This window comes from Ammospiza nelsoni, chromosome 1, assembly GCF_027579445.1.
Source record: "Ammospiza nelsoni isolate bAmmNel1 chromosome 1, bAmmNel1.pri, whole genome shotgun sequence".
NCBI lineage: Eukaryota > Metazoa > Chordata > Aves > Passeriformes > Passerellidae > Ammospiza > Ammospiza nelsoni.
The window spans coordinates 79,187,587-79,212,240 of NC_080633.1; the positions used below are offsets into that span (position 1 = coordinate 79,187,587).

The 24,654-nt window shown below is 40.6% G+C and overlaps 2 protein-coding genes across 3 annotated transcripts in view; both read left to right on the forward strand.

Moving 5' to 3' along the window:
• RETREG1 (reticulophagy regulator 1) overlaps positions 1-14,649 on the forward strand; it is a 64,872-nt gene extending 50,223 nt beyond the window's left edge. For both annotated transcript variants that reach the window (XM_059466606.1, XM_059466615.1), the window contains 6 exons: positions 1,092-1,218; positions 3,060-3,144; positions 4,338-4,475; positions 6,305-6,369; positions 7,486-7,612; positions 10,475-14,649. In XM_059466606.1, the coding sequence (XP_059322589.1) occupies positions 1,092-1,218; positions 3,060-3,144; positions 4,338-4,475; positions 6,305-6,369; positions 7,486-7,612; positions 10,475-10,986 (1,054 nt within the window). In that variant the 3' untranslated portion in view covers positions 10,987-14,649. The remainder of the gene's footprint in view (positions 1-1,091; positions 1,219-3,059; positions 3,145-4,337; positions 4,476-6,304; positions 6,370-7,485; positions 7,613-10,474) is intronic.
• Positions 14,650-16,182: 1,533 nt separating this feature from the next.
• ZNF622 (zinc finger protein 622) lies at positions 16,183-24,347 on the forward strand. Its single transcript, XM_059475618.1, has 8 exons — positions 16,183-16,221; positions 16,556-16,755; positions 18,418-19,026; positions 20,467-20,724; positions 21,434-21,596; positions 22,404-22,516; positions 23,393-23,536; positions 24,121-24,347. The coding sequence occupies exons 3-8, from the start codon at positions 18,420-18,422 to the stop codon at positions 24,246-24,248; spliced, it is 1,413 nt and encodes a 470-aa protein (XP_059331601.1). The 5' UTR covers positions 16,183-16,221; positions 16,556-16,755; positions 18,418-18,419; the 3' UTR covers positions 24,249-24,347.
• Positions 24,348-24,654: the final 307 nt, after the last annotated feature.

Sequence of the window (24,654 nt, forward strand, 5' to 3'; positions counted from 1 at the left end):
CCTGTGTACAGCCATTTTTTCACAATGTCGATTATTTATCTTGCAATTCGATCTACTTGTGACAAAATGTTCACTATTAATGCATTAGTCATGTAATGGGTTATATATCTCAGTGAAATGACCAGAGTTGCTGATGGCTGGCTTGCATTCGCTGTGATTAAAGCTGTGTGTACTCAGCAGTGTGTTATGTGAAAACTAACTCAGTAAAGCTGGTGTAGCATTGACTTCAGATTCTCAGTGTTTGTACAGTGGTTTGTCCATTCTTTGTACCAGTTTGACTTGACATTGACTGGCCTGTGCATGTCTTTATTATTATTTGTTGTTTCTTAAACCAGCTTTGTTGTAGATGCTCTGTTTACTCCACAAAGGTATATGATGTGACCATTTAAGCTCAATATTGGATTAACTGATCAGCCCCAAATGTGATAGACACATATGCCGCTGTCCCATGGTTTTCCAGAAATTCTCTGCTACAGGTTTTTTTTTTGGGGGGGGGGATTGTTATTTTATTAAAAGCACTGAACAGTTATAAGCTTTAGAAGCAGTCCTTTCAGTATAATAGAAAAACTTAAATTCAATATGAAAATTAATGTAAACATCAAGACTCCCAAGAGCAGTTTCTTTTTCTCTAGGTTGGGTAGCAATTTCATCATCATAGTTTGCAGAACAAAGTGAAAAATAGAAAAGAAAAAGCACAAGGATTAAATACATAAAATGAAATTTATTAATATGTGTGGCCATCTTGTGGCAATAAAAAGTACTGTGGTATTTTTTAAAAGAAAAAATAGTATTTATAAACAAGTTGGGGGTCAGTTGCTTGATTTGGATGACAACTGTGCCTTCAACACAATGTCTTCATATGACAAGAATGAATAAGCAGTAATTTTTTACGGACTGAAAACTGCTACTACTGAACAGATTAATATTTTTTAGTTTAAAAGATCAAATTAGCTCAATATAAAATACAAAGAAACAAGCACAGGTGTCTCTAGCATAGCAACAGCCATTTTACATGATGTTTTCAACCAGTTTCAACTTCCATATGAGCTGTAAACAAAGTCGGGTATTTTTGTTTTGTTTGTTCTATTCAGCTGGAAAGTCACCGATTCCAGTCAAGACTACAGACTCAGAATAAATCAGTGCATTTCAGAAACACTGATGAATTTATTTGTATTTCTTCAAGAAATGTCCCACTTTAAGGAACAAAACCCTGGCAAGGTAAGCACTCCCCAGTAAGATTAACGGTTCTATATGATTTAATAAAAAGGTGAGATAGATTTAGAAAAAAACACAAATGAACAAGCAAAAAAAAAAAAAAGGAAAATGTACATTCTGACACATTCAGTCATGAGTTTCTGCTTTTTTTTTCTTTTTTTTCTGTGAAGAACATGGGTAGGTAGTCAGTGGGAAAAGCTGTTCACAGTAAACTTCACAGCAATACAGTCTATCCCCTTACAACTACTGGAATTCCACCAGTTATTCCATGAACTTTTTAAAGGAAATTTAAACCACCACAATTTAACTACAATTTAATAAAAACTTGAAAAAGCAGAGAAGTAAATAGGCATGTTCTTAAACACAAACATTTTATTTTCTTGAATAACTGTAGTTTTCAGGAATAGCTGCATGAAGAGAGTTCCTCATACTTTATTGTGGCAATTTTTCATCTATACACTAATTGTTGGTGATTTTTCCCTTTTTTTTACTGGAAAGACTGAGCTGGAGAACCCAGCTCATGAAGAGGCAAGCAAAAATTAGGCTTTTTTTCCCTCCAAGTTGGAAGGATATCATTATTTAGTTCTAGTAATACATGAAACAGGGTTATTTTTCCTAAAGAGAAATATAAATAAAGTAAATGTATATTATGATAATAATAGATTAAATTTTTATATTTATATTGCTAAATGCAAGTTAAAATAAGACTACAGGACTTTTCCTCCTCTTTTTATCTCTCTTAATTTGCCAGAAAGTCTTTCCTAAAAACAAGCCATCCAGAATTAGCAAAGAGAAAGGATGTAGTATCACACTCAAATATTAGCAGTTTAGATTGAAAACATAGATGAGCAACTGGAAGAAAAAAAATTATAGAGGAATGAAAATTATGGAAAAACAATAAATTATGTAAAGACCAGTTGTATGTCTGGACAATAAAGTTATATTTAGAAGAAATTTATAGTGACGTAAAGAAATGTGGTATCAGTATTGTGGTGACATGACTGTAACTGTATGTTAAGAGATATCTAATACTAGTTTAGAAAATATAATGTTGATAGCATGTTTTTCCTTCTTTCTCTGACCTCATTCTCTAAAGCCATGCCATTATTTTACTGCTGTAATTAGAAGCAAATTAGGCAGTAATGCTGTGTGCAAAATTTCTTTGAATTAACCATTTTATTGCAATTCAGCTCCAAAAGCAAATGCATCCTTTCTGCAAACTTTCAACAGGTCAGTTGAGCACTGTGCAGTAGTGAAAAATGCACCTGTTGTGTCTCAGTTACCACAAAAGCCAAATCCCAAATTTTATGGTGAAAATTTGGCTGTGTCATTAACAGGGGTGTTAGAGCAGCCAACAAGCATCAAGAGATTGCTTGCTAGCATATGAGAGAAAACAGTTTCACAAAGTAACACAACAGGGGAAAGAGCTGTAGCTGGAGGAAGGATGTTTTGCTTTTGTAAACACGCAGCAAGCATGCACTGTAATATTGCAATTAGTGAGTTGGGTTTTTTCCTGCATATAAATTGCCCAGCCTATTTTCATGCAATGAAGGTATAATTTCTAGTAATATTATCAATAAACATGAGTTTGTTAAAGCTTTACAATAAATGAATAAAAATAGCATGTTTTTATGGTAGAAGAGGGGATGCATCCCTAATTATCTGAAATTGACTGTTTGATGCTTATTTTCACCAGAAGTGTTAAAGGTAATTCCCAGTTTTAAAAAACAAACTTCAATTTTGCACTACATTCTAGATTTCATTAGCATGCAACATCTTCCTTTGCAAAATGATCAAATCATTTCAGTGAAAGTGTTAATGGTGTATTTTAATGTTTTTGCCAGTTTTGCCTACTAGTCTGCAGCATATGTACATTTTTCACTGTGTTGGGAAGTTACATTCCTGGAGTTGTCCTCTCCTATGTCTTGTGTAAGTATGGTCTCTTTTCCAGTCATGATTTGTGTATGTGTGTACTGTTCATTATTTGGTCTCTGTGTAGGGACTGTTTATTTATTTGTTTATATACCTGTTTACACTTACACTCGTGCAAGTCTGCAGAAGACACCAATCTCTGTGGTGCAGCTGACGAGTCTGAGGGACAGGATGGCGTCCAGAGGGACCTGGACAAGCTCCAGAAGTGGGCCCATGAGAACCTCATGAGGTTTAGCTAGACCAAGTGCAAGGTGCTGCTCCTGGATCAGGGTAAATCCTGGTACCAACCCAGGCTGGGGGATGAACAGATCCAGAGCAGCCCTGCCCAGAAGAACTTTGGGGTGCTGGTGAGGCTGGACATGACCCAGCCATGGGCACTCACAGCCCAGAGAGCCAAACGTGTCTTGGACTCCATCCAAAGCAGTGTGGGCAGCAGGGGAGGGAGGGAGGGGATTCTGCCCCCCTACTCTGCTCTGGTGACACCTCACCTGCAGTCTTGGGGGTCCCAAGCACAGGACAGATATGGACCTGTTGAGTCCAAAGGAGGGGACATGAAGATTATCAGAGGGCCCTAGCACCTCTCCTGTGAAAAGTAAGCAAGCTGGGGATGTTCAGCCTGGAGAAGAGAACACTGGGGAGTGGCCTTCCAGTTCCTAAGGAGGGCTTTCAAGAAAGCTGGGGACAAACATCTGAGCAGTGCCTGCTGCAATAGCACAAGAGGTGATGGTTTTCAACTGAAGGAGAGTCAATTTAGGTTAGATATAAGAAAGAATTTGTTTGCAGTTTTTTGTCATTCAGAAGTCAGTTTACAAGTGTTTTCAGTGTGTTGGTTCTGGCACAATGTTACATAGTCATTTCTGTCAAAGTCGAGATATCAAAATCAGACTAAGTTAAGGTAATGATAGATGTTATAATGACCATAAATTGTGTCTTACTGATAGTCAAAAACATGTCAATTGGTATGAATATAATGGTATTTTCTGTGATGAGTAGGAATGGCTTCTCAAAACTGGATTTTACCTTAAAAGTGTCTGACATGGGCATCCCATAATGCATTTTTATATAAAACTAACTGTATTATGTAAAGTTAGTAGTTATCTTATGCAAAGGCATTGTTTAAATTTTTTGAGTAGCTTCTTGTACAGCAATATTTCAATACAATTTTTTCTCTGTCTTCATTTTTATCACAGTATTGTGTGCCTTTTTATGTCCCTTCCTTAAGTGCAATGAATTTGGACAGAAACTGTGCAGCAAAATAAAGGCTGTTTTGATGAAAGTAGATTTTGGAATAGTGGAATATATCAACCAGAAGAAAAAAGAGAGATCTGGTGAGTAGTTAATTATAGTCCCATATATCATTATATAATATTTTTGTGTTTCTGTATGCAGAGCATTTCATTCACCTTGCAGAAAGTTTGGTTTGTCCTGAGAAGTCAACCGTAGAGACATTTCTTCATTTCTTGCTTTGAACCTGGCTACTGTTATTAGCTTTATAAGGAGTGACAATGTATGTCAAATGTCTAGGTCTGATAAGAAAGAAATTATTACTTCATGGAAAGAAACAAGGCAAGCTCTTTGTATGTGATTAGATGTACTGCTTGTAAGTTTTCAGAAAAGAAAATACTTGTTGTAAGCTTGCAATGCTTATCTCTCTTCAGATAACACAAACTTTCCCAGTAGAGAGAGTCACTCAAGAGTCTCAAAATAAGTACAAAACAGAATTTTCAGTAAGAGACAAAACTCTGTTCCTGTATCTAAATCTGCCTTGGTTTCACTCCTTCCAGCAGAAAAAAAATGTTTTCTTCTCCAAATACTCCAAAAGCATATAAGAATTGCCACAGGATAGCAGCTACAAATTAATCCAAATTTCTATGTGGAAAGGAGAGGAATCAATTTTAAACAAAATCTTGCCTATCTCACCCAATATCTTTCTAATACTGGAAACTTTTAGATTTTAAGCAATAAAGCTATTTCAAGGAAAATCTGTATATGAACAGTGTTAGTTTGTTTCTTCTGCATGCTCCAGTTTTGGTAATTAAACCTTTGCAGTGTAGTCACACTACTTGCAGGTATTCTACCCTTTTAAATTAGTGCTACATCAGTAGACTTAATATCTACTTTAAAACATGCATTTCTTGTAACCATTTTGCAATTCATTATACAATGTGCTGTTCATAGACCCAAGGAGAACCTTCATGTGTCTTTTCCCCTTCTCTTACATTTAATGTGATAGTAACTGAAAATAAGGAATAATGCATTGGAAATTTTCTTTCATGCATTATTCTACCTGTTCAGTTTTTAAGTGAAACTGGCAGAGATAAAGATCAGACTATAGTTTAATAAACTTCATAAGCCAGCACTGGGAAAATGGTTGAGGGTATATGTGGTCTTTCCTGCATTTCATCCTCCAGTTTAATTTAACACTGACAAGTTCCCTACCTTGCTTTGCCTCTTGGGTTCACCACATGGGCTCACAAACCTTGTGTTGGCACGAGAGGAAAGAGCAAGTTGCAGGAGGAAGCAACCAAGAGCACTTTGGCTGTGTTTTTCATTTTATACTGGTTTAAAAGATTCTCAGACAGAGGAGGCAAAGTTTGTATCTCTGCTTATCTGTAAAGAGCAACATTCTACCAGACTTCAGAGGATGCTTTGTATGCATATTTGCATATGACTGTGAATGCAGGGTAGCTGGGTGCTGGTAGAAGAAGGGGTTTGTAGATGAAGATTACATGCAATTATCAAACAAATTGCATGTTCTCATGTAAAAGAAATGTGGTGGGATAACTACACAGCCTGTTCTAACAACATGTTACACCTGTGCATTTTACCAGCAGTGTAGGCTAAAAGATATCTGTTTGCCAGGGCAGATGACTTTCTAGTGAGCAACAGAGACTCCTGAAGGAAGTACAATGCAGGTAAATAGATCTACTGGAATGCATTCAGAATAACATTCTTTCTCCCACTGTGGTTGCTGTATTTTGATAAGCAGCCAGTCTCTCAGTCAGGCTTGTTTCCCTGGTAGCATAGCACATAAATGGTGCACTGTGTCAGCAGGTGGAGAGTTATTGTGTACACAAGCTGTGAGACAGAGAACACACACTGAACTTGGAAATCCGTTGACATGAGTAGGATAAAAAATATATCTTTTTTCTTTCAGAAACAGCAAAAACAAAAGCCACAGAAGAGGACAGTGAATTAGACATATCAGCTCTGTGTCCTAAGGTGACTTTTTTTTCAGTCAGCCCTGTCTTGCTTTTAAAATCTGTATAGATAATGGGAGGCTATCTAGATTGCTGTCTGTTCTCCTGTGGAAGACTTTGCCCTCCCCAGGAGGCTGTGTTCCTGAACTAAGCAGTATGCTTTAGAAGCGATTCATAGTCTCCACCTTTAGCCTTATACTAACCAACCTACTGCAGATTCCTGGCCTTCAAGGTAATGGTGTCATTGGCCTACTGAGCTAAGAATGTGTTTATTTTGTATTGGCTGTAGAATGATTGTGTTAATATTTAAAAGCAAAGGCGGTTACTTTTATTTCCAACACTGAAATTGCAGTTGATTTTTATCAAATTAAAATACAAAAGGGAAACATTAATAGGAAACTGTAGTGGTTCTATGTAATTTGTCAAATATTTTTGTAATCACTTGTCTAATAATTTTCAATGATGGTGCAAATAGGTATATAAAATCTTTCTAGATATGTATGAATACACTCAAATTTCTCATTTTTCTTCTAGTATTCTAAAAGACTGTATGGCAAAGGTTTTTCTGTTATAATCAGAATACCAGTTGGTATTTTAAAAATCATCTTAATAGGAATTATTATGCAGTATTTGATCAGTAGTGTATAAAGCCTGACTTTGACAGGTACTGCTTTGGAGGTAGTTTTGTGCTGGAAAAAAAAATATCCCATGGGATAAAAATTTGTATCTGACATAACTAAATATTCTTCAATAAATTGGTAACGGATAACAGGTTTTTTGTTCAGCTGATTTTTGATGGTCTTATAGACATTGGGCTGTTTTTTCTGGTCCAAGTTTACTCATTTTGTTACATTATGCACATTTTGTATTTGCTGCCTCATTTTGCTTTTATTGCAGTAACTTGAATTTTCTATGCTTCTTTAGTATAATACAGCCTTTAGTTATTACAAAGAGGGATATTTCACTTCTAAGCATTGTATAGTATTTTCATGTTTCTTCAATTAAGGCTGAAATAGGAGGTGATTTATTTTGCTATGACATACAAGAGGGTTTTTTTTCAGTCTCTAAGCATTGGCTTTCTGCAGTGTGATTTTTTTAAAATATAGTAATGCCATGTGTGGGACTGTTTTCTGTATAGGTTAGTCCTGCAATAGTTGCCAAAGAGCTGTCAGTGTCTGACACAGATGTCTCAGAAGTATCCTGGACCGACAATGGGACCTTTAACTTATCTGAGGGGTATTCTCCACAAACAGACACATCTGATGGTATGTAACAGCTTCATCTATATCATCACTGGACTCCAGATGTGAAAGTTACCTCAAAATTATTAGACAATTTGAGGACAGGTTTGGGAGTTGTTACTTTTCTCTCTGAATCTAATTTAAGGTTAATCTTAGTGTTTTGTGTAGCTTTGGATACATCTTGTGTAAGAACTGGCCTCATCTTAAAAATGTTAAAATATATCAGCAAGTGTCCAAATAAATAAGTAGTACTGGGTTAAACCAACACATTCAATGAGTGCTAGATGTAGCACTCTCTTCTACCAAACCTTTCAAGCAAATAAACCTTTTAAAATTACTGCCAATGCCTTTGTGGGTAAGCTAAGCGAATAAAAGCTGAGAAAGAAACAATGAATATACTGACTTGTTAAACAGCCAATTAAAGAAAGTATTATCAAGTTTTACTATAGACATGAAGACAGCCAGCAATGAGCCTATGAAGACTTAGACTAGGAAAAGATTCTCAAGCACTTGGCTTGATCTTGACGAGAAAAAAAATCTTACTTTTTATCAGTAAACGGTTTGCTGGAATAAAGATTAATAACAACAGTAGTTTGGTGTTATCTCACCTGGGGATCTGTTGCTCTGCTCATCTTGCATTTCTCCAAGGAAAAGCTCCCTGTAAATGACAAGCAGGATGATACTACAGGCCAAATTAATAATTTCAGTTATTTTCCTAATATTTCAAGTTGTAAATAGCATTGTATGATCACAGAACCGAAAGTTGTAAAAGCAATTGTCATTCATCTCATCTATCTTCCTATCTAAAGCAAGTTCAAAGCTCTTCATTAAAGCTTTATGAAGTTTCTCAGGGCTGTGACCACTTGAATTCTAAAGATCTCTAGTGGTAGAGATTCAGCAACTTCCCTGGAAAGTCTTTTTCAATATTTGCTTCCCCTCATGATGAAGAAGTTTTTTCTTACACTGAGTCAAAATTTCCCATGTTCCAGTTTGTGTCAGTTTACTCTGATCCTTTCACTGTGCACTTTCTAGAAGAGTCAGGCCCATCTTCTCTCTACCTTCCCATTAAACTGATCCTTCTTTGCCACCTTCTCTTGGGCCAAACGTGGCCCATTCTCTCAGCATCTACATACATCCTTTCTCTAGCCCCCTAAATACTCATGCTGGCCCTCCAGGGGGCTCAGTCCTGTATGCCATTCTCTGTCTAGACTGGAGAGGTCAAAACCAAGCAAAGTACTTCAGTGGGTACTCTCAGTTGCTGAATAGAGGAGGAAAATCCCTTCCACTGACTTTCTGCCTTCAATTTTGCTACTATGGCTCAGTGTGTGGTCAGCCTTCCTTGCTGCAAGGGCATACCACTGACCTGCTGCCCACAGATCTTTTTCTGGAAAGCTGCTTTTGTTGTTGCCCTTGGGCTGTCCTGCTGCACAGGGTATTCCATCCTAGATACAAGACTTCACATTTGCTTTTGTTGAATGTCATGATGTTCCTTTTCAGCCTGTTCCTTTCTCCAGCCTGTTGAGGTCCCTCTGAAGGCATCCTGACCTCCAGAATATCAAATACACCTGTCCCACAGCAATTCCTTTCTGCCCATGAACTTGCAGAGTGCACTCCAGCCTGTCCTCCAAGTCATTAATAAAATCTTGAACAGTGCTGGTTCCAGTCCCCGTGACAGACACCAATAACCAGCCTCCAGCTGCACCTTGTGGCACTGATGAAGCCTTTGACCCCAGCAGTCCAGCCACTTTTCCACCCACTTTACAGTTCCCTTACCCTGTTTGCTCACCAGCTTGGCTGTAAGGATCATGTGGGAAACTCTACTCATAGCCTTGCTAAGTGAAAAATAACATCAGCTCTTCTTCTCCATGGAGCATTTCAGCAAATGTGACACACACAGAGGTGCAAGACCTAATGGGATGCATTCAAGGACTGGCTCATCTCCTGTCAAAGCTCTGTGCATTCAAGCCATCATTCTGCAGGCAGTACAACCCTTCCTCCTCACCTTCCCAGCCTGTCTTTCCTAAAGAAAATGGAGAAAATGACATATGAGTAATTTTTAGAATTTATTTCCTTAACCCTTATGAATGCTCCTACAACAAGCTTCTATTGCTTGTTTTCATAGAAAGTAAGTTCAAGCTTTTTGCCTTCTCATTCAAATACTTGATGAAAGTATTCACTTGTGTTGATTTAGGCCTCTTCCACAGGCCATGTATTCCACGGTATGTTTTACACTTTTCTAATAACAAATATTGTGCCATTCATTAATGCAGCCATTAAAATCTAATGTTGATTACATCTTTCTTTTTATTCTCTTGACAACATGAAACAATTCTGATCATCTGTAGAGTTTCCATTTTCTGTTTCCTTTTTAATACAAGCATTGACCAATAAAGGAAAAAGAAATTAGTCTTTACATTGGTTTTATATCTTTTTTCTTTAAACAGATATACATTCTTTTTATTACTCCATATGCATATTAAAAGTTTGTAACACATCCTTACATATTTACATATTTGTAGTTTGTATATATTGTGAAGAGAAATAAATTTTAGGACTTCATGCGGTTGGTATATTTTGAAATAGCTGTGCTGAGGATTTGGATGGGTTGTTTCATAACAGATATATACCTAAAAAAGTTAGCTTTAAAATTTTATTTTGTTCAAGTAGTTAGGTTGATACCAGCTGATTTGTGGCACTAGAATTATGACCTCAAAACTATTTTGTTTTAGGTGTCACACAAATCTCCTTTCACTAGAGAACTACTGGAGGAGGGATTAGTAAATGTATTCAGAGGAACACTTGCTACTCACATTGTTACATGTGGCTGCCTTCTTGGGACACGTTTTGGGAATGCTAACACTGTTTTCTCTGTTAACCCTGTAATAGATTTTGACCGACCTAGTGATCATGAAGAAGCTTTCGCTCGAGATCTTTTAGAGTTTCCCTCTTTAGAAAACGGTGCCGGCACAAACGATGACGATGACTCCAGCATCGGTTTGCCCACCCAGCATAAACAAAGGAAAGAGCAAACTGATGTCAAGGTGGATCACGCTTCCAGACAGAGTAAAGAGAGACCATCCACTGCAGGGCTGTCCTTGCCGTTGACCAGTGACCAAACCTTTAATTTAATGAGTGGAATTGCTGGCGATGTCATCACGGCTGCGGTGTCTGCTGCCATCAAAGACCAGCTGCAGTCTCTACAGCAAGCTCCCTCACAGGCAGCACCCAGCTTGAGCGAGGAGACAGACACAGAGGAAGCTGATGATTTTGAACTGCTTGACCAGTCTGAGCTAGAGCAGATTGAGAAAGAATTGGGACTTTCACAAGGTCAAGAAACAGAATCCCAGGAAAAGAAAAAGTCTTCAGGCTTCCTTTCAAATCTGCTTGGAAGTCATTAACCTTGAAGTTACGGCTGGTAAAACAGAAGAAACTAAACATAAAACACACAAAAAAATACTATCAAATACTACAAAACAAACAAAAAAAAAAGAGAAAAAAAAGAAGAAAATTCTGAGCTGTAAGCTTTAACTATCCCTTTAGATGTGTTGTGATAATTTCCCTTATACAAAGTGAATTAACTGGATAAGTATCAGCTAATACTGATAGTTTAATGTTTCTGGTAGTTATACCTCAATGTAATAGCATGGAAATGAATTCTGTATCCACTGTTTGGTTGCAGATGCGTGGTGGAAGTCAGTTGTTCAAAATAGTTGGAGGAGAGGTTTCTTTTACCTTTTTACCAACCATCTGTTTTGGGGTCCTGAGCCAGATTTCCAATATCAGCAGTTTATTTCCTTTGGTTTTCCAATCATGTAATACAATTAATGACTCATATTGTGAGGGCACGTTATCAGAGGGCTGCAGTGAGATTAACTGCATCTCACCTCCTTCAATCCTACCAAAAAGTATGGATCCCTGCAGTTAGCATTATGTGTAGTGCACCTACTGTATATGAACTGGCACAACTCAAGTTTAATTATGTGTGCAACACTATAAAACCCCCTAGATTTCATATTTAAAACCTTTGAATTATTTTGGATATGGTGATGCATTTCCAAGTTTTTTGCTGTTATAGGCTTGTAGAGTTGTAAAGTGGCATGTTATATGACTGATCACCTGCTGTGTTCCTTGATGGAGTCTAGTCCTTGGCAGTATTGCCCATGTGAAGTCAGCCAATGAATCTTTATGTTTAAAAGTTAATATTGTGTAAACTGAATAACCTGTTTGGGAGCAGGTGAGGGTAGTTATTGTTTGGAGTAGAGATTAGAGATTAAAAAAAAAAAAAGCAAAAAGGCTTTTTAGGTGCCACTTCCTTAATTTGAGATTTTGGTTTTGGTTTGGGTTTTTTTTCCATGATAGCTGCTTCCACTTGCAACAAAAGTTGTGTTGCAAGGTGATGATTTTAATATACTTAGAAGCATTTGGTGAGGTCAGTTGCTACAGAAGACACTCAGAATCTTCTTCTTGGCATGTAATTTAAAACAAAAAAAGAACTTGTTTAAATTATTTGCCAGTTTAAAGTCCACACATGCTGAGTGAGTGGCATGGGATCTCAAGCAGATAACTTATTTTTGTAGGGCTTTTTTGTTCACCTGTGACAAAACTGCATTGCAATACCAAGCAATAGTAATCCAAGAAATAGGAAGAAATAAAGCTAGTTTTTTTAATGTGATGTAAACCGTTAGCAAAGTTGAGGGACCATGTCAGCTGCTACTATTACTCAAGTAAATTTCCATTTGCTGGCATTTGAAGAGGTAAATACTGTCATCTGGGACCCTCAAAAAGTACAGCAACAGATGATAAAAATCTTCCACTAACATAAATGTGTAGGTGAATCTGTGTTTGAAATTAACTTCATTTTCTATGTTTTATTCCTTTTGAGGTGGAAGAATAGGCAGATGGCCAAAAAGAGTACAGCCAAAGGAAGGATGCCGAGATATTTTAACACTAGCTTTATTGTTGCTTGTGCTTTTTGTGTCAGTAATGCAAATTGACTGTGTTTGCTGTCCTTTACCAGTAAAAGGGTAAGCCTGTGCCTTCATTATCAAATACATTATGAAATAAGTGGATGCTGGATATAGATCCCACAAGACACAGCTTTCAAATTACAATATTTCAACACCTGAGTTTCTGGGAATCATCAGAAAACATGGCCCACATCACTTCTACAGCATTAGTTGCTAAGTTTCTTCTTTAGCTTTCACTAGGTTTAAAACAAATTTAAAAAAAGATCAAACACCCAACCAAAATTAAAAAAAGCTTTTGTTGGAAAATCAGTGAGTTTTAAAAATTCTCAGATGACTTAAAAGCCTCATTTCCTTGCCACACGTTTAGGACAATCTGTAGAGTTAAAAGAGTACAAATCCAAGTTGCTGATGAAGCTTCGTAGGATGCCCAAACAACGGTGTGCTCCCTTGTCCAGGGCTACTGGTGCCAGAAGGGGAAACAGGCTGTGGGACAGGAGAGGTGGCAGGGAGGGAGCAGTGCTTCACAGGCTTTTCTGGAGCAGATTGGCAGGACAGGCTAGCTGGCTGTCAGTGGTGGCATTGTAACAGCGTGCACTTTATTGTTGTTTTATGGAAAATACTTGTGGTTATGAAAGTATGTAACACAGGGGCACTCTTCTAGAATAATAGATTAGATCAGAAAGAAAAGCAGTTGGAGGAGTTTCTCAGACTTTTTGTAAATTACCCATTTTCTGGTTTCAAGATACGTAAATACACTGATTTTTCTCCAGTAAGACTCTCATTCTTTTTTTTCAGAAAGAAAAAAACAACCAAAACTTGAACAACTAAATCATTAAAGTTAGAGACATAGTTGCTTATCTGAGAGTCTTCAGATTTTTTTTCTGCTGTCATGATAGTCAATTACATTCAAGCCCCTAAATACTGTGTAATGGGAAGGATGTAATTCTGTAACATTGAATATTCTTCCTCAGGTAGTAAAAAGATGTCTGATTTTCTGCAAAAAACTATCTCTTCCCTTCCACACAACCACATGCAAGAAACATTTGCGTGGACACAATACATTCCACTCCCAGCAGTCCACCAGCAAAACACAAAGAAAATGTTTCTCTCCTTTGTGGATCCTCTCCACACTGCCCTCAGCTGGAAATCCCTTGAGAAAACTACATTTGGCTGTATTATAGCAGCAGCCAAATTCCTCAAAAATTCCTGTCACAATGGTCTACAGCATCTTTCCTACTGAGCACTGTTGTCACCTTCCCATCCTTCAAATGGAATGCCTGGGCAGGAAGACAGGCAAGGGGGCAATACATAGCTTTGAAACATACAGTTTTTCCATGGAAAGCTTCCTTGCCTGTGATTTCCAGTCAAAAGGCACACAGGCAGCATAGAGGGCATAGTGTGAGCCAGTGCCATGGGGTAAGAGTGTGTGATCCTGCCCTGGGATCAGTGCTGCTTGTGTTGTGTGTGTGTGTGCTCATACCTGGCAGCAAAGGGCTCACCCTCCTGTGCCTTGCAGTGGCTTCTTCACGCATCCTGATTTAAGAAAAGGACATATGTCAGGGCAGGGATGCAGGTCACTCTTTTGTACTCAGAAAATTTTCCCTTGTGTCAGTACACGAGTGACAGGATCACCATCGGATTGGTGGCCTTTGGTGTGTCAAATCCAGTGCAAAACCACCCGTTCCCAGCACATGGGGTTTCCATGCGTATGTACCACACACCTACTGACCATTCTTCTGTTTGTTAGTGGAAAAAAAATACTATTCTATGCAGAGGAGGTTAAGTAATTGTAACCCAAAGTAACAGGATCTGAAGAGATACTCGTTCTACTTGTTCTGTGTTCGTTCTGCACTTTTTCCAGGCTGTCCCAGCCTTCTGAACAAATAAATCCCTGTAGTCTCCACGTCTGTTCTCAGCACATGAGCGGCGTCCCAGTCTGTGAGTAACCCCCACCCGGGCAACCAGAAACTGGAGAATTACAAAATGTCCGTATTTAAGTATTCTGCAGCACTTTACCTGCCTGATCACTGTTTTGTAAACATGGAACTATTATATTGATTGTTTTAATAAATATGTGTTAGTTTTTATCTTAAATCATCTCATTGTGTCTTTGCTCCAAGAAATGGAAATAAACACTATAACAACAAATGGGGTGACCTTATCACTCTCTACAACTACATGAAAGGAGGTTCTGGCCAGGTGGGGCTCGGCCTCTTCCCCCAGGTACCCAGTGATAGGACAAAAGACAGTCGTAAGCTGCAACTGGGGAGGTTTAGGTTGGACATCGGGAAGAATTTCTTCACGGAAAGGGTGATAAGGTACTGGAATGGGGTGCCCAGGGAGTGCTGGAGTCACTGTCCCTGGAGGTGTTTCAGGAAGGACTGGGCATGGCACTTAGTGCCATGGTCTAGTTTGTGGATGCCATGGGACAGAGAGAGAGAAATGGCTAGCGTTTCTCACAGCAGCTTGTGAGAATTCTTGTGATAACTTGTTAAGTATAAACAATCTGCAGGTGGTGTTTTTCTATTTCGTCGTTCTGTTCTTCTCAAGGACGGTGTATGAGGAAGGTGTTTTTGTTAGTTAGCCAATCAAATAGAATCTATCATATCACTCTATTAAAACCGCGCAGTTCTCTTGAATAAAGCCTTCCTTTGCTCTTTCTACAATACTGCCTCCCGCCTGTTCTGTGCCATTCTCGGCACAAGACTGACATTAGTTGACACGGCGCTGTTTGGCCATAGCTTGGACTCGATGATCGGAGAAATCTTTCCCAACCTAACTGATTCCGTGAAAGCAATCAAACAAACAAAACAAAAAGAAACAAGCCAAAACCAAACCAAACCAACCTGTGAAAAACGCCAATCACTCGTTTTTAAAATGTTAAAAGTTTATTAATAATAAAATGGTTATAAAAATAGTAATACAATTAAAGTAATAATTATTTGGACAAATTGAATTAGGACAATATGAGACAACAAATACAAAGAGTTACGGATGTCCAGGTACCTTTTTCTGGGCAGCAGGAGCCTGAAAAAGGACACCTGTTAACAAAGGATTAACCCTTAAAAACAATAGCCTGTTGCATATTCATACACCTCATACATGATGCATAAATTCCATTCAAATACAGGATTCTGTCTGGTCATCGTCAACTTCTTCCTCTGAATCCTGACAGCGCCTTCAAGGCGGGAAGAAGTTCGTTTCTTCTGATAAGAGAGCAATAAATTCTTTTTCTCTGAAAGATTTAGGTGTCCTGTGGCTGCTATCTCGCTGCAAGTCCCTTCTTTAAAAAAAAATCCTACATAGCATAGTTTCTATTTTAACAGTTTTTATAACCTAAAGCGATATTTAACATAGTACTTAAGAGAATTAATACAGCATTACTTTCTAACACAACACATACAATATTCATTTTAATATTTGCGAAAAGCCAATCATAAAATACATGCATTTTTCACACAACCGAAGGCGAACACACCCACACCCGGGCGGGCACGGCCCGTGAGGCGCCGCCGCTCCCGCCGGGTCCCTTCCGGGCCCGCCCGTGCCCCGCGCCCTCCGGCCGCCAGGGGGCGCGCGCGGGCCGCTCCTGCCGGACGCCGCGCGGCCGCTTCCTGCCCGCGCGCCCCGCCCCGCGCCCGGCACCGCCCGCTCCGCCGGCCGCAGGTGCGTGTCCCGGGAATGGGGGACGGGACGGGATGGGATGGGATGGGATGGGATGGGATGGGATGGGATGGGATGGGATGGGATGGGATGGAATGGAATTGGATGGACCGGCTCGGCCTGGTCCAGCCCGAGCCAGCGGGGATAGCGGGGGCAGTGGGCAGGCGGCGTGGCCCGGCCGAGCCGGATGCGCTCCCATGGGGTGCCGGCTCCCTGTGATCCCGGCCTGCTCCACGCCTGGCCTGGTGGCTTCCGGCTGCCGCCTGCGCCCCGCCTTATCTCTTGTGAGTCTTTTGGGCTTTGGGTTTATTTTTTATTATTATTTATTTATCTCTAGGTTTTGCCCGAATTTTTGTTGTCCGTGCAATAAACGGCTGCCTTGTGCCAGGATTAGGGACACGGGCTCAGTTTAATTCCCGCCGAAGGCAGCTGAAAGTCAGCCGTACTCAGGAGCCTCAAGGGAGATCGCGGGTTGTCGGGAAGGGCTCGGCTGAGCTGCGAGTGCCCGCGGTTTGCTTTTCCTGCGCCCCACACAAGGTAGGACCCGGGGCTTCGATCCTGGGGCTTAAAACGGGAGGGGAATGCAGGCAGGTTGTGGGAAGGTGTTGTGTAACTACACGGAATTTCTCTGTTTTGTGCAGCTTGTGTTGTAAACGCGTCTCCATGTGTGTGTCAGAGGTGAAGGTTTATGGCTATAGCTTCTCTTAGTTACAAACCTCTTCTTCTGAGCTCCTGTATTTTGGGTGGGTTGGAGCGGGAGGAGGCTGGGTGTTTTAAATGCCCCCGTGGTAATGTAGCGTGTAGCTTCTGTCTGTCCGTCCTGGACCAGAACAGAGCGTTCTGCCTCAGGGTGCTGCCAGCTGCGTGTCACCAACAGCCAGCGTGGCTCTGAGTCAGTGTTTATGGCAAAGGTTGGTGCCTGGGTGGGGAGAAGGGCAGGGAGCGCTGCAGGTGGCAGGGGAACGCCTCAGGGAATACTCAGTGGATCCTGAGAACACGTTTTTCTCTGAAACACAAAAAGAAAAGCTTCTGTTATACTGAGTAGATGCTTATAGTACTCCAGATGATATGGTCTTCATTTGCTGCATCGCCCCTGTCATTATCACACTGTAGATAGCACAAACAATAATAAGTAAGGATCCCAATGGTTCCAGGGAATGATCATTTCATAACATGTGTTTTGACTTCTACCACTGCTTCTCCCTGTTCGTAGCTTCACGGAGGGGCTGCTCTTCCTCTCCCTGCTTTCAGACCCCCTCATCCTGATGTATTATTTCTTTTTTTCTCCAGATTAACCATAGTTTTTCTAAATCCGTTAAACAATGAGGGTCCTTTCTGTGATCACTAGATGACACCTTTTTTTGCTCTTTGCTTTTGGAGCATTCAAGAGATTCCATCAACTTTGTTTAAAAAAAAAGAAATCAAAGTTTTGTTAAGCACTGAGAAGGAAGGAAATGTATGGATTTGGAAAGGACAGCATGAGTGGGAGGTCACTGCTCTGCAGTTGTCCTGTCCCAGCCCTAGTAACATGGGTTGGCTGGATGGTGGGAAATGAAGGGAGACCAGGAGTGCTAGATCTAGGCATGACTGACTACATCTCCAGATGAACAGCTCTGCAGGGTAAAGTGTTGTCAGCACTACACACACTGCTCCAAAGTAGCATAGAAGGCTTTATTTTTAAAGGCGGTAACTTTTTTTTTCTTTGCCATTTATTAAGGCTGTGGAAGATACAAAATAGGCCTGTAAGCAGGTTTTCCCTTTTTAGCCTTGTTTCTGAGGAATCACTGGTCTCCCCAAAGTCTTACAGTTGGCAGAAGATGAGCTTATTCAGCGCCTCCAGTCACTGATCTTCAGTGAAAAGCATGCAGCTTCTGAAATACTGTTGCTGTGACTGGGGGCCCTCTCATGCCTCCCAATCCCAACAGGCACAGCAGGTTCTGCATCCAGAGCTGGGATGCTCAGCTACTGTTGTGCTACAAGTAAACTCAAAGTCTTTTGTTTATAAGTTTCCTCTCATGCTGCTGCCCGTGAATACTGCACTCATTGCTGATGCTGATGTTTAATAAATTTGATTCTGTGCAAGAACTGTGTATCTAACATTGCCTTAAGAGAAGGTTGTCAGGATGAAGGTGTTGGGGCTTTTTTGTGTCTGTTACTTAATTTTTTTTAACATAATTTTATTTTTTTGCCATTTTCTAGTAATGGCCACCTACACTTGCATCACTTGCCGTGTGGCTTTCAAGGATGGTGACATTCAGCGTGCCCATTACAAAACCGACTGGCACAGGTACAACCTGAAGCGTAAAGTTGCTGACATGCCTCCTGTCACTGCTGAGAATTTCCAGGAGAGAGTCCTGGCACAGAGAGCAGTAGCAGAGGAGCAGAACAAAATCACTGCCACTTACTGCACAGTGTGCAGCAAGAGGTTCTCCACCTTCAATGCCTATGAGAATCACCTCAAGTCCAAGAAGCACCTGGAGCTGGAGAAGAAAGCTGTGCAAGCTGTCAGCAAGAAGGTGAAAATATTAAATGAGAAGAATCTGGAAAAGGGGCTGGCCCCAGAGAGTGTGAACAAGGATGAAATGAACACAGCTATTCAGCAGGCCATCAGAGCCCAGCCATCCTCATCTCCAAAGAAGACACCTGTACCTCCCCGTAATGCAAGTGGCTCTCCAGTGTCCAGGGAAAGTGCCAGCTTGTCCCAGAGCAGAGAACGACCAGAAATTCCTCCACGGCTGCAGTGGTTTGAACAGCAAGCAAGGAAGCTGGCCAAGCAACAAACAGAGGAAGAAGGGGATAATGAGGAAGGTAAGGCAGTGAACACACTGACAGAAAATAGCTTGGGGTGAGCTATGGTTTGAGCAAAAGCTTCCTGCTACTTCTGTAGCAGTGCAGCATTTTCCATCACAAAAGATCTTGCTCTTGCTTAAATTTTCAGTTTAACAAAGGAGTTGAAGTTGGCCATGTTTGCAGCCAAGGACTCTGTGTTAGTGTCTGCACTGCCAGCTGTTCAACTTACAGACAGACAGACAGTAATGCATGTAAAAATTGAGTATAAATAGTCACTAGTATATCTATGTAATAGAGCACCATTCCCACATAAAATGTCAAAGGAAGTTTCCTTTAAAGAAGGCTAATGTAACAGGTTATCCTAAAACTGCTTCTGGAAAAATAAATTAACAGAAATGCAGTAATGATCATTTGCTCTTGTCCCAGCTCATTTCCTGATCTGTTGAAGAGAGGTGGGACTGTAGTTGGTTTTGTTTCCCTCTGCCCACCAAGACCAGAGGAGAAAGTTTGCTCTTTAACCTGATTGTGTAACATCACCTCTGAGCATTTTGATGTCTGTGTTAAAATGGATTTAAGAGTTGCCACCCCAGTGGCCTTTTCCTGTGAATACAGCTCTGTGTTGGAGGTCAGCCTGGAAAGCAGACAGCTGAAAAGATCAGAGCTTCAGAATTTCCAGAAAAGAGTTATTTTTAACAAGGATGCTTTCAGTGCTGTAGTTGACAGTGCAGCACCAAACACATCTATTGGAGCAGCTGAATGGGATGATTGAGCTGTAGTGAGGGAGCAGGTATGAATGAGGTGGAACTTCATTTCAGCTTCTGAAACCCCTGTGTCACGTTACTGCATCTGGTACAGCAGTTTTGTGCTCTTGAAATTTCAGTTGCAGTTCAGGGAATCTGTTCTACATGAGAAGAAACATTTTCCTCTGAACATACAGTTTAACACCTAAAGGAGAAGCCAGCTTGCTCCTGTCTGATGTTAATGTGTTGTTCATAGATTGTATTGTGAAAATCTTAGTAGGTTTCTGAATGTTAACTGTTCTTTTAAGTGTGTGAACAGGAGTGTGTTTTCCTCTCTGCTGGAAATGAGTATTTTCCTGGTGTCACCAGAGTTGTCTTGTTTTCAATGAGCCATGCTTGTGCTCTTGCACTGTGGTGAATTAAATTTAAGGCCTAAAAACAGCAGTAAAGTGTTAATAGTTGAGAAAATGGAGGGGGGAAAGTATCAGATCTGCCAGTGGTTTTTATAAGTGACCTTGTGCTTTGCTGTGCATCTTAGAAAGAAATGTATTTTACTGGCATTGGTAAACTCTTACACCTGGAAGTGACTGTGTTGCACTTAGCTGTAAGAACAAAAAAATGCAATATGTTCTATGATGGCGTTTTCTAACTTATTTGGGACTTACTTTGCTTGGGAAAAGTATAAAATAAATACTTTTTTTTAAACTTCCTTTAAAAGACTGGGAAGATATGGATTCTGGTGAAGACATTGGCTCTGACGAAGAGATGGAAAGTGTAGAAGAAGAAGAAGAGGAGCAGCAGGCAGAGGCTGAAAGCATTCCTGCTGTTGGGGCCATACCAGTCACAGACTGCTTGTTCTGTTCCCATCACTCAAGATCTCTCACAAAAAATGTGGCGCATATGACAAAAATCCACAGCTTCTTCATTCCAGACATAGAGTACCTTGTGGATCTCCGAGGACTAATCAAGTATCTTGGTATGACTGAGTGCTCTCTAATCTTTTTGTCAGGATAGTTATATTCTGATAGGACTTATTTTTGTTTGGATATGACACCAAATGTTTTGGTTTGCGTTGCCTTTTTTTTTTTGTCCGAGTGCTGTCAGTATTTTGATCATGAGCAGGACCACAGGCTTTCCAGGGAGAATGAGAGAAAACTTGGATGAGCAAACATGGTCATGTACCCTGCAGGTCTCTCGTAGTTTCCTGATGTTGAGAAAGTTGTTCAGATAATGTGAAATCTGGGACAGAATTCTGTTGCTAAAGTGTGCATATGAACTGTGTTGTCCTACCAGTGAGTCACAAGTATTTGTCTCTTTGGTTTATAATGCTTGTGAGACAGATAAAAGGAAAAACTGTATCATCCTTTAAGTCTAAAAATAATGATGAGAATAAAATAATTTTGGAGTATTGAATAGAGAACATATTGGAGGAAGTGTGAAGTTTGTTATTGAGAATGCTGAATGACCCATACCTTGTCACAAGAAGTCTTTAAATGGCCAGACTTGTCCCTGGTGGGGCCATATGGTCAAGGCCTAGGAACAGCAGGGCTATCCTGGAAATTAAGGGCTTGAAGCTCCTCTTAAGTCTCTCTGCCTGCAAGCTGGGAAGGCTTTGTCACAGAAGTGTTAATTACTGACTAGAGAGATTTTGTTCAGACCATTAAAAGTGCCAGTGTTTTCTGCAGGAGAGAAAGTCGGCGTTGGGAAAATCTGCATCTGGTGCAATGAGAAGGGGAAATCCTTCTACTCTACGGAAGCGGTCCAGGCTCACATGAATGATAAAAGCCACTGCAAACTCTTCACAGATGGAGATGCTGCCCTGGAATTTGCAGATTTCTATGATTTTAGGTGAGGTCATTTGTCTTTGATTGGGACACAAGTGGGGACAGACATAAGAACAGTTAAATATTACATTAGAAACTATTATTAATTCTTAAAATTTAATGGTGTTTCAGGTTCCAATACTTATTTTGCATTGTTGCTTCCCCACTGTTTTAGGTAATGGTAACAACAAGATTGGTTGTCTTCTTCTGTGACCATAATTACCAGTCCTACATCAAAGTACATTTTGAATTCTGTTTTGTATGTTTGCTGTTACTGAATTGAGATTTCAGTGCACCAGCAAAGGCCATAAAAGGTCATAGTTGTCTTTCCCACTGCCTTTTAAACAGATTGTGGACTTAAGACCAACTGTGGGTTTTACATAAGTTTCATTGTGTAGCTGGAGTTGAACATGACTGCTGTGATTTAGAGGCCTCTTGTTGAACTTCCTGCAACTAATCCTAAGCTGTGTTCATTTTGGTCAGAAATACCTCATATTATGGTGGCAGGTGGAGAGCTGTCTGAGAGCACTCATTCAGCAGCTGTGCAGAGCTGGTGACCTGCACTGTGGTGGCTTTTCACCATAAGTCACTGTTAGGTGTGCAGCAGCAGAACTGTGCTGAGCTGCAGAACAGGGTGGAGGAAAAGGCTTCCTTGTCTCCAGGCTCTGTTCAGGGCCAAGTTCTGCTGTCAGGAACTCTCAGAGCAAGGCAGGTGAAAAATGACAATGTTTGTGCCTTGCTGTAGCTGTGCATCCTGGTTCTTTTGTAGAGTGGGTCTGGATAGTTGTGGCTGCTCCCCATGTTTAAACCATGTATTGCTGCTCTTCCACAGGAGCAGTTATCCTGATCACGAGGATGGGAAGGATGTGGAGGTTCTTGGAAAGCACTCAGCAGAGAAGGAGTTGGATTATGATGATGACACCATGGAGCTGATCCTTCCATCAGGTAGGCATGGGATTTGTGTCACAGCTTACTTTCTCTGCACTTCCTATATCTGCCTCCAGTGCCTGCAGCACTGGCCACTGTTGTGTTTTCCTCTGGGAAGGGAGAAGGTAATTTAGCATTTAAGTGTCTTTGGGGTTATTTCCTCACCTTCCATTATTTTCATTTTCAAGTAGTTCAGCTTCTTCAGCGCTGATGGGTATTGGACTGGAACAGTGGGTTGCTTTGCCCATTTTATGTCTTCATTATCATGTGACTCTCATGGTTTACTCCAGCAAGAGTTTCCATATTTGTTTGAGTGCAGCTTGGAGAGGCTATAACTTAGCTTATCTAGTATAGGAGCTTTTTGTAGAGAGCCAGCTCCCACCTAATTCAGTAAACTAGTTCAGTAAATTGAATTATTAAATAGCCTTTCTCTAGTTCAGCATTTGGCACTCTCACTTTTATTTTTTGTTTGGTGCTTTTGTATGTGGGGACCCAAGCCCTTTCATTCTGAAAAGTGCTGCCAACTCTTCAGTTACACAAGTTTTCCTGAATGTCAGCAAGTGGCTTCACTTTCAAGTTGGTTTACTTGGAACAGCATTGCCTGTCTGCTCATTCCACTAATTAAGATTTTCTTTTCTGATAACTGCATGTTTATTATCTGAGCTAATGCCCTCTTGAATAGCAGTTATGTGTAATACATTATGTGTTTTTTCTTCAAGCAGCTCTTACAGTAACTACATTGAGTTCCCTAATAATCCCAAATTTTTTAAGATTTGGACCCTTTAGTAACATTTCTCAGCAGAGGGGTTTTCTATAGTTCTCACAAGGTACTGGAGTACTCCATTTCAGAAGCTGTTTCATGATGCACAATAAGCTGTCCCCTCCTGTGAGCAGGTGCCAGGGTGGGTCACCGTTCCCTGATGAGGTACTACAGGCAGCGCTTTGGTGTGACGCGAGACGTGGCCGTGGCGAAGAACAAGAAAGCCGTGGGCCGGGTGCTGCAGCAGTACCGAGCCTTGGGCTGGACAGGGCAGGCAGGTGAGTGACTGTGGGAGGGCTTTGCAGAGGAGGAGGCTCTGGGATGGCATCATTCCTCCACAGTTCCAGAGGCTGACTTTGCTTTACACGTGGGCTTTATGCAGTAGTTTGTCTTCCACTCGGTTCATTTTAATTCCTGACATCCAAGCAGATACAGGAAGTTTGTTTCTAAAATCCAGTGCAGCTTCTGTGCAAGCTTTTCATTCCATTCTTTGTGATGCTTGGTGACTTCCTATGATTTCTTGGTTTCTGCCTGTCCAAGTCACTACTCTTGCTATTTAATAATATAAGTCATGCTTTGACAGAATGCTTTTCCAGTAGGGGAACAGAGTTGTGGTCCATATCCACTTTTGAAATACAAGAATCACACTTGGAATGCAAAACAACCTTTGGCCTTAATCAGTCATGGGTATTTTTTAGAGGGAACTGGGCTTTCCTTTCCCCTAGAAAAGGGGAAAGAAGGGTACCAGTATGGGCAGGAAAGCCTGTAGGTAACTGCTGAAGTACGTGGGCAGGTCAGCTGGTTTGCATACAAGTTGTAAGTAAGGTGGCAGACATTGATCCATCTCTCTTCCTCCCTGCAGGGGCCATCTCTGCCCAGCAGCGTGACATGCAGTACCTGCAGAGGATGAAGGCAAAATGGATGCTCAAGACAGGAATGAGTAACAATGCTACAAAGCAGATGCATTTCCGGATGCAAGTCAGATTCTGAGTTCCAAAGAGAACTGCCTACAGCTGGTTATGGGAAGGGGGATTTAATGGTTTCTGGGTTGTGGATTCTCCTATTAAAATGGACTCGGTACCTGTCAAATGCTGGTGTGTTTGCTGGTGTGTTTTCCTCTGTAAAAAGAAAAATGGCAGAGAACTTGTCTCTTCTGAAATAATGATGGGCCTAACTTATAAATAAAATATCTTCAGTGGAACATATGGCAGAGTAGTCATGGCTATGACTGAAGGTACATGCATAGTCTTGCTGCCCATCTTTGTGCAGCCCATGTCTGGGGGGCAGTTGACATTGTCATTTGTCTGAATATCTTCAGTTTCCAATTCTACTAACTGGTTGAAGCCAAGAGGAGCTCCTAGATCTAAATGCTTAAGATGGAGTGTACTGAATGTTT

What these genes read in the sequence shown, in the direction of transcription:
- ZNF622 (XM_059475618.1), top strand. Translation starts at nt 18,420, where the DNA reads ATGGCCACCTACACTTGCATCACTTGCCGTGTGGCTTTCAAGGATGGT. An exon ending in AGAAGGGGATAATGAGGAAG is followed by an intron (nt 19,027 to 20,466) that starts GTAAGGCAGTGA and finishes TTCCTTTAAAAG; the next exon opens with ACTGGGAAGATATGGATTCT. An exon ending in GGAGCTGATCCTTCCATCAG is followed by an intron (nt 22,517 to 23,392) that starts GTAGGCATGGGA and finishes TCCTGTGAGCAG; the next exon opens with GTGCCAGGGTGGGTCACCGT.